This window comes from Tauraco erythrolophus, chromosome 4 (genome assembly GCF_009769465.1).
Source record: "Tauraco erythrolophus isolate bTauEry1 chromosome 4, bTauEry1.pri, whole genome shotgun sequence".
In the NCBI taxonomy this organism is placed as follows: Eukaryota; Metazoa; Chordata; class Aves; order Musophagiformes; family Musophagidae; genus Tauraco; species Tauraco erythrolophus.
Window position 1 is genome coordinate 86,967,732 of NC_141468.1, and position 9,652 is coordinate 86,977,383.

The 9,652-nt window shown below is 47.8% G+C and overlaps 2 protein-coding genes across 2 annotated transcripts in view; one reads left to right on the forward strand and one right to left on the reverse strand.

Annotated features, from left to right (window-relative positions):
* Positions 1-9,652, reverse strand: part of LOC104374622 (alpha-2-macroglobulin-like) — a 416,004-nt gene that overhangs the window by 57,297 nt on the left and 349,055 nt on the right.
* On the forward strand, positions 2,309-7,654 carry LOC104377760 (C-type lectin domain family 2 member L-like). Its single transcript, XM_086610658.1, has 5 exons — positions 2,309-2,375; positions 3,420-3,503; positions 4,201-4,385; positions 5,434-5,534; positions 7,207-7,654. The coding sequence occupies exons 1-5, from the start codon at positions 2,309-2,311 to the stop codon at positions 7,322-7,324; spliced, it is 555 nt and encodes a 184-aa protein (XP_086466784.1). The 3' UTR covers positions 7,325-7,654.

The window sequence follows — 9,652 nt, forward strand, 5'->3', positions numbered from 1 at the left end:
TTTCCAGAGAAAACAATTTCTTTTGTAAAAGGCCACGCTTTTTTCTTAGAATGTTTGCATTTTCTCCCTACATGGCAATATTTTAAAGTCATTTTCCGATGATCTCATTGTTTTTTTTTTCCTTTTTCCTTTAAGAAATTCCTATCTCCTTTGTCAATCTTCATTCTATGAAATGTGGAAACATACCCTGAAACCAAATATGCATATAAAAAAATACATATAAGGCCCTTGCAGTGCCTTCTGGGAGACATTTTTTTCCTTGAAAAAAAAATAATAAACCTTTCCCTTTTCTGAACAGCTGTCCTCAGCATCCCAACAGGCTCCAGTGATGTCCATGGGAGTTACCTGTGCAGAGGAATTTGCAGACTTACTTTGGCAGAGACCCATATGCCTCAAGCTGGTAAATGTTTCTACGTGGGCGGGAAACGCGTCCCTCTTGCCCTCAGTCTGTACGGTGCGTTCTGCTCGGGTGTGAGGATGAACTCTTCTCCTCCCAGGTGCTTCATGCAAAGCTCAACTGGTCTATCGGGAGTTCAGCAGCAGCGCTCCCGCATGGAAGCGTGAAGCTGAGGTGGTGGGAACTTGCCAAATCACACGTCCTCAGTAACAGCAGCAGGATGCTTTGTCTTCAGTCTGGAGATGTTGTAGCCAAATCGATCAGGGAAAAGTTAGAGGTTGAGTGTCTCAGTTATAAACATCTGGGGTTAACAACTATAGTAGTTTTGGAGTATCAGATGACTCACAACTGATTATGTTACAGGTTTTCAGGGTTTTTGTCAGCCTGGAGAGTGGCCTGCGAGCATCAGAAGTATCTTCTGTGTTAGTGGGTGAGTAAGCATGAAAAGAGCACCCGCGAATGCTCTGCGGTTAGAAGCCACAGTAAGTTACTTCTGACCTCAGTGACAGGCAGGACTGAATGGCAAGAGAGTGAACCACCTCTTCAGAGGGAATAAATGCTGAATAACCTGTCCTTAGAACAACAGCTGTGCACACATTGCTGCTCCACTGTCTCCTTATGCAAAATCTGCTCTGTATGACACAGGCATTGCACCTCCCAGCTCCCCTAACTGCACTCCCCACTCTCATTCTCTGCCCCTCTGGACTCAGGTCTCACAAAATCCTCGTGAAGTGTCTACAGCTCGTGCTCTCTGATCCCATCATCTCTTCCCTCACCCATTCTCCCTCTCCTAGGAATCTTCAGTTCCCTAACTTCCCCGAAGTCGCCGTGCTTTAAGCCCCATTCGCACATATCGTTTAGATTCTTTTTTATCCTTTTGCCTTTCTGTTTCTTCTCAAGCGCCATCCCAGGCACGCTGGCCCGTCCAGCTCTCCCTGTCCATTGCTTAAATCAGCATCTGCTGCAGACAAAGGCTAAAATCACCTGCAAGTCAACTTGTATTTATGGAAGTATAAAGTTTATATGGCTCTTTATTACCTGTAAACACCTGGAGATAATTTTCAGCACGACTACTGCTCAAAATCCTTGACAATCAAAGTAATTGGTGACCGCAATGAAAGTATAAAGTGTAACTCTCCGTTCTCATGGTTTTCTATTCAAGGTTTCCTCCTCAGGCACAGACGGATGCCTGTTCTGGACAAACCGTCGCTGAATTCCTCATCAGCCTTGCGCAGACTTGCACAGACTTCCTCGTCACAGCTGCACACTGACTTGAACGGAGCCGTTTCCCTTTGGCTGTTTGAACACGCAACTCAACCAAGATCTGTTGTAAGCAAACCCGTTATCATCGCGACACACCAGACCAAACGTCCGTACCGCGTGCCAACCCTCCGGACACACACATCCGGATACATTGCCTGTCTTAATGCAACAACTGCTGCTACACCTTCATCCCCCCAAGTCAGAATCGTCAGGCTTTACACTTTTCCTGGGTGAGGCAAATCCCTGGCCAGGCTTTCCAAAGTGACCAAGCTTTACGCAGTTGACATTTGACTACAGAGGCAGGAAGAGCCTTCTGCCTTGACGTTAGGTACCTCCCAAGTCCCGAAATTTTCTGATGTCAGAGAAGCACTGCTGGTGGGAGACAAGCTCTCCCTAAACCATGTCCCATTCCCTCTTTCCATCACAAAGCGGTGCGTGCCGAGCCCACCCATCGTGACGATGTACCGGGGGGGGGGCGGTCCATCCCTCCCTGCGCCCCGGCGCTGCACGGGCCGGGGCCGGGGCCGGGGGAAGCGGCTCCCGGCCGGCACCTCCCGCCCGTCCCCCCCCCACCCTCGGCGAGGCCGGGCCCTCCAGCAGTTCCGGCCCCGTGATTTCCCCGGTCGGTGGGGCAGCCGCTCCGCATCCATGGGGCGCCGGGGGGGCGGCGACGAGCGCAGCGGCTGCCCGGAGCGGGGGCCGGGGTCCCGCAAAGGTGAACGGGGACAGGGAGAGGGTCTGGGGGGGGACGACAAACGCCGCAGGGGCTCCCGTGGCCGCAGCCGGGAGGGAAGCGAGGAGACCCCGCCGGCCAGAGGGGCCGGGAGCGGGGAGGGGGTCTCCGTGCAGCCCCCGGCCCCGGGGCAGGGCCGCCGCCCGCTCCGCCGGGCCCGGGAGCGCCGCGGGGCCGGGAGCGGCGGCTGCTGCCCTGCGGCGTCCCGGGAGCCGCTGGAAAACCCCTTGGCCGGGGTACTGCGGCGGATCCGCCCGGCGTGGAGGGGCCGAGCCGGTGCCGGTCCCGCCGTCGGAAGGCACCGGCCCCCGAGGGAGGCGGCCGGCGCCCGGCTCCGGGCTGCGAGACCCACCGGAGAAATGCCCCGGGCGGTGCCGGGCGCCGTGGGGAGCGGGACGTGCGCGGCGCCGCCGGGGTCAGAGCCGGGGGCTCACCGGGCGCGGGGGCTCTCCGCCGCCGGAGAGAGCGGACCCCCCCTTGGCCGCCCTCCGGGGGCACCTCGGCCCCTCTGGCGCTGGCACGTGGGTGGGTCCTTCCCGCCGCCCAGCCCAGCTCCCTGCTGGCTGCGGGGAGGGAGACGGGAAGGAAAGGAGACTCTGAAAAGCTGCTGCTGTGGGATAAGGTTGGATGTTCCTCAGGAGGAGTTTTGGGCTCCGGAGCTGCTGGCTTGTCTGATTTCTCTTATCTGTGCCACGTTTAGACATAGGTCAACCTCAGACTTACCATCACCCTCATTTGTTTCATGCTCATTTTCTTCTTTTCGATGACTTCGGAGTGTCACTTTGGGAAACTGCCTCACTATTGGGTTAAGTTCTGGATGACCTAATTAAAATTCAGCATAATTCAGAGTTCTTGTTAGCAGCTAAGTAGCTTTGTGATGACAAGCTAAATATCACACATTTCCTAGTCTTCGGCCCTGCTCCCAGCCTGCTCTCCATGGAGAACAACTGTTTTTGGAACAGCTCTACTGCCCTGTCAGCTGGTTGTGGTTTTGTGGGATTTAATTCCTGACTTTTTTTTTTCCAGGGCTATTCTCAAATATCTGGTTATGGCGAGGTGTTGCTGGAGTCCTTACTGCTGCTGTCATTTTGATTTTGTCTCTTCAGTTTGGTAAGTGTGTAAATCATTTTTTAAAAAATATTATTAGCCTTAGAAATTACCAAAGTTTTAGTTTGTCAGAAGTCCCTTAAAACTTCAAAACGTTTATTCAGAACTTACCTTATCTCAAAGTTAAATAGACGTTGCATGACATATTGTTTAAAATTGTGGTCAAGAGCTGGAGAAATGACTCCACTAGTTGCAGTGGTGTTAGAGAGTGCTCAGTTTAGTCTTAATGTACTTCTGATATTCAAGTCCGTAGCCTCGCCGTTGGTCTGAATCCAAGTTCACGAAAACAAATAACAAATGGAAGACTGTTCTTTGCAACCAAGCTGTAGTCCTTCAAAAAATGACACTGTAGTAAACAAAGCCATTAATTCAGCTGCAAGGAAGCAATACTTGCAAAACCATAGTTGTCAGAAATATTTAAGTTACAAAAGAGTCCTTGGAGCATACGTTATGATCACCTTCTCAGCTACTTCTACCAGCCTGCCCCGATCATCACTTTAAAGGTATGTCAGTAACCATAAGGGTGCAGGAGCCAGAGTGTATAATTAGTTTACAATAATTATTTCAGCTGGGCAGAAGTAAAAACGCTATGGCTAGACTTAGATGATTTTAGATGATGCAGTCAGAAAGCAAGCTAAAAAGCTCCAGAAACCTTTTCCAGTTGGAAGAAATAGGTAGATTGTTTTTTGTCTTTTTGCAGTAAACCGCTCTTCAGCCAAAGATTTTCCTATCTGTCCCTCCCTGGAACTCTGTCCATCAGGTTGGCTGTATTTCCAGAGGAAATGCTACTACCTCTCAGAGAGTGAAGCCAACTGGAACTCCAGTCAGAGCCTCTGCTCTTTGCACAATGCTTCTCTCCTGGTGATCGAAAATCATCAGGAACTGGTAAGGGAACAAAAGGGGGGTCCTGGTTTCACCCCATCTCACTCCTAGGGAGCTGCACAATGAAGCAGTGTGTTCATCCAGCCTCTTAAGCTGAACAGTTTGAAAGCTGATGCAAAGAGCGTGGCGAGCCACCGCTTGCAGAAAGCTGTGTGCCTCCTCTCCTTGCAAACTGCAGTTTTAGCAGTTGGTGTTTTGGAAAATGCCCGAGGCTTATCTGAGTTCAGTTCCGTGCTGCTCACGGCTACAAATGTTCACACTGAAGGCAACTATCAGGGTAAACACTGTTGCATCTCATTTATCTTTAATTAGACAACTGTTCTCTCTTTGCGAGACAGGTTAATGACAGCCCAGTTGGTAGGTGTGTTAATCTTGACCTTGGGACTTAGGAGACAGTTATCCTAACCACAGCTTGGAGCATCTTTTTCTGTATCATACCATGATTTTTGTAAAGATTCCAGCTAGCACAAAGGCCTAAGAGAATGTGTTCTTCCATATCTGTTACAGACCTTGGTATTTTAAAACAGCCTCTCCCTCGGTCAGTCAGCCCTATCACAGACACCAGTACAATGGCCGTACTGGGTGCAGGTTCTGTTGCACGCACTGGGGCAAGGATCTTCCTTAACTAATCTCTAAGATGTCTTCCACAAATCCTTGCTAGCTGATAATATGGTGAAGACATATCAGCAGTGGAGAAATATGCTAGCTGCAAAGGTGTTGTCATTCTGTGAAGACTTTCTTGTGGAGAGACAGTAAAATGATGCATTTGCAGTTCTGTATCTGTTCTTAACATCCAGTAGTGTCCTTGCGTTGGCATAGTTGGCATTTCTGTCACTACGGTATCCGAGTGCTGCAGGGGTCCTCTTTCAGTTACGTGGATCGCACAATGCTGCAGTACTCTGTAGATTTAATTTTTCATATGGTTTCTTCTGGGAGAGAGGCAAGATCATTGTTTTGCTTTCTAGCCCTGAATTTCTAGCCCTGACTTTGTATTTTGATAGCTGGACTGAACATGCAGAACTTCTTTTCTCATACGGGTTTATTCCTACAGAGTTTTATGGTGAAGATAACAAAGCAAGACCCATGGATTGGACTCTATAAAAGAAATGAAGAGTTCTTTTGGGTAAATGGGAAAGCATTAGACAATAAACTGTAAGTCAATGTTGAGGGGTTTTTGCTGGTAGTACTAGATTATAGGGGACTAAGTAAGGATAACTAACACAGATATAGACAGTGACTTGAAAGAAATATCTGTAATGATGTCGGAGGGATGACTATGGAGACAGCATGGAAAACAATAAAGATTTCAGATAGCATTGTTAAAACTGTGATGAATGAAAGTCAGGAGATAAATTTGTAACAGCGGGTTCAGAAGCGACATGAGACGGGAGCTCATGGTAACAGACAGGAGAGCAAAATGAGATTTAAGCCAAGAAACCACCGACGTACGACAGCGACGAGGGGAGGAATGGAAGATTGCAGTAACACAAATTCCTCGTTATAGAATGTATTTTGTGAAAGTGCAAACCTGTGTGCGACCTGCACAGAGTTTATTGCAAAGGTATTTGGGAGGTTTCTAAGAGGTATTTTCATACTTCTTATAGAACGTGCCCACAAAAAGGCTGCTGGGTGGAAAGGGCAAGCTGTGCATTTATGTTGCATGAGCTGCTCTGTGGTCACGGCCCTGTGTTCTGTCCCACCGGTGTCAGGTGTGGGGCACTGCCTTCCTCCCACCGACAGCTGTCCCATCTTCTCAGAGACTGTTCCTGCTCGTCCTGGGGCAGCTGCTGGCAGGAGTTGGTAGAATTATCTGTGACAGTAATAAGCATTGGGATTTCACAAGTCTGAAATGAATTTAAAAAGTGGAAAATTTAAATACTTTTAAGTTTGTGACATTATCAGTGTTGCGTGACTATATTCAGTCCATCTCCGAGACTTGAGGGCTTGATCTGATCAAGATCTCTCGCATTTAATGTGAGATGTGAGCAGCACGTAGGCATCTCAAGTTGAAAATTGCAATCCTTCCCACTCTTCCTTATTCCCTGTGTGTGCTACAAACAGCTACTGGTGCTTCCGTTTTCAGTGATGAAGTTCTTCACGTTCTTAGGCTTCTGTTTCTGTGCTTGCCTCAGACTGCCCCTCCTGTCTTTAAAAGGGCAAACACCTTGTGTCTAAGCTCAGTTGCTATTAGTCATGTTAACACTGGTGGGGATCTGTTCCTTGGCTTTTCCAGAAACCATACTGGTTTGGTTGGCCTGTTCATGGAACACTGTAGCCCTCTTTTTGAAAAGAGAGTTGGCGAAGGAGACCCTTACCTCTTACGTAGGGACACATGTGGTGTGGAAGCTGAGATTCGCTTCCTGTTTTCCACCTCCCCCTTAACCATAGTGCTGTGTTCGGCTCTGAGGAAGAGGGAAATGAGAGAGGTGTTTGTCACACAGCTTCTGCTGGAACGTTTTAGCTGTGTAGGCTGTGGAAGTCAAAGGTAGGGCCAATCTTGATAGCACAGCGTCCTTGAGAAGGGCACACCTGAATTCCAGTCTCCACTCTAAGGGCATATTTCCCATTGCATGATCACTAGACAGGATGCAGGAGTACCACAAGCCCTATATTTTGTATTCTGGGGGCCAGATCCCGTCACAAAAAGCCAGTCTTTGTGGTGTTCTCTTCAAAGCACAAGCTGTCATCCTCCTCCCGCGATGCCTTGCTTGTGGTAACTCGGGCTTTGTACAAAGAGAGCCTCTGATCCCCGAGTTCCCCTTGCTCTGTTGCGTTACTTGGTTGTGGGTGTTGACGTTACTGTGTCTTCCGTTCTCCCTTGCAGGATTGAAGTGAAAGGCTCTGGAAGCTGTGCCTATCTCGAGCCAAAAGGAGTCTCGGCCTCCGGATGTTATTTAACCAGGAAGTGGGTCTGTAGCTCCAACAGCAGCTCAGCACAATGAAGGTGGACAAAGCCACCGGCCCTGACACCCGACGCTCTGGTACGATGTCTGCAGGGGCTGTGCCTGTACTCTGGGACCTGGGAACACATCTCAGCTCCTGCCCGGAGGTCAATCACTTTTCTGGTAGCCAGAATTCTCCACCCATGGAGGAAGCCTCTGTTTTTCAAAGATACTGTTTAAAAGGCTTGCTTCAGCGGCTTGATAAGTCGTTTCCTTGCCCGGTTCTTCTAGTGACTGCTCAGCCTGTGGTTTCTTTTTGTTGTGTCATCAGTATTTTTTCCATTAACTCTTCTCTTGTAGGATCTGAACCAGCTGGTTTTGGTTTTGTTTTTTTTTCGTTTTTGGTGTACTGTTGGAGGTATTTGTTCTGATTTTCCCTTAGCCAAGCTCGGTGTGCAGGGAGGGGTTGTGAAGTGGGTCTGCCCGAAGGTCTGCCAGGTACAGGGTGATGCAGAAATGAGCACTGTTTTAGACAGGATCATTGCAGGTTGGGCTCTCCCAGTTTGACGGGGTGCATCTTGTGTGACTCTGCATTGTATTCAGTGTTTTGTTAACGTTGTTTTGCTTTAATCTTACTAAATCAGCTTGGCGGTATTATCCTTGGGATTTCTGTAGCAGCCCTGCACCTGAAGTCCTTCCCACAGCACTGGTCTTAGCAAAACCAAGTCAGAATAGATAAATTATTTACCTGAGCACCTGCCCTGATAGGGGAAAAAGAGTTTGAACTGAAAAAGTAATAATGAAGCTGCAGGCATTAATGTTGCAAAGAGAGAAATAGTCTCTGGTGTGGATGGGCAAAAATTGTGAGTAGAGAATAAGAGAATTAACAGCAAAGGGTGTTTTTCCATGATTTCCTCATGTCCCGTGCCTGTTGGAGCATGAGGCTTCTGAGCGAGTGATGCATTTCTGGGTGGACAATCAGTGGTTTCTTCTGTGTGCGTGTCTCAGCCCGCCCGTGTCCAGCAGGTAACCCGAAGGAAGCAAAGCAGCTTATTCTCCTGGAAGGACTATTCCTGTCGGGTTTCTAGAGAAGGAGGAATGGGGAATTCGCCTGTAGAGCGGGGCAAAATAGTTCCCTGCTCAGAATAAAATCTGGACGATTGTTTTTCTTGTGGTCTGAAGGCTATAAAGAGCACTGTGGAGTCCGTGGGACTTCTTGGAGGAGGAAGCGGAGCCGCTTTTGGAGCAGCCACTAGAGTGCACTGTAGGCTCAGGGATGGGAAGGTGCCTTCTCGTTTTTCAGTTGCACCGTGTTTGACAGGTTATTCGGAGTGGTGTTGGTTCTTCGGGGTTTTTTGTCCTATTTGTAATTATTTTTGCCTTCACTGGTTTTTTTTTTTTCATGCAAGTCTAATTGCTGTCGAGTTTTGTTCTGCGTCCTGTTTGTGCCTTCGTTGTTTTCCGTGACAGTAGGTCTTTACTGTAACAGGGCCGTGCAGTATGGATACTGTTAACAACTTGTGACTTTAAAATGTTTATTTATATATGATCACTAATTTTGCTGAACTACACTTTTTTTTAATTGCTTGTATTTTATAGGCACAGTAACAGGACTCTACAGTATGAATAGCCTAATAATCTATGTGTTAATTTATATATAACTAGTGGAGGGGAAGTATTTTGCAATATTTTTAAATTCACTAGCTCTGAAGGATATGGCATGTGCAATAGTCCTGAAAAGATACTCAATAAATATCTTTACAGAGGCTCTGAATTCTGGCAGTGTTGTGTGTTAATGTTGTGCCATTAACAGTATTTTTCAGCTCAGGCACCTTTTGGGGGAAAAAAAAATCACCAGAATGAAGCAAAATTAAAATTATCAGGTTTTGAATATGAAAAGATCTTTAACATGGAACACGACATTTGACCCAAAAAAGAACGCGTTTCACTTCCTGACGCTTCCAGCCCTTTGCACCCCTCGAAACGTGTCGGAGTTTTGACAAAAGCGTTTAACCGAAACACTGGAGCACTCCCGTGGCCACGCTGAAACGTGCAGAGTGAAACACACTCAGTACAGCAACTTTGGAGGGAAACGTGGAGTTTTCCACGAAATTTTCCAAGTTAGGGACGGACTAGAGGTTCGTTTCACAAATCTGGTAGAAAGTGTGAGGGACAAGGAGTGTTCACGTACCACGTTGTGTCTTTCTGAAGGAGCTGACTTACGTCAGGGTTTCTTTTAGCCACAAAACAACACTGGCCTTACGTTTCTTTTTTCGTTGGTGTCATCTATGGACAGAACCCAAACATGGGAAATTTTGGTTCTTAAAGGAGGTTTTGGAGAAATTGTGAGCACAGGAGGTTATAATGAAAGCTCTTTTGCAATCTAAC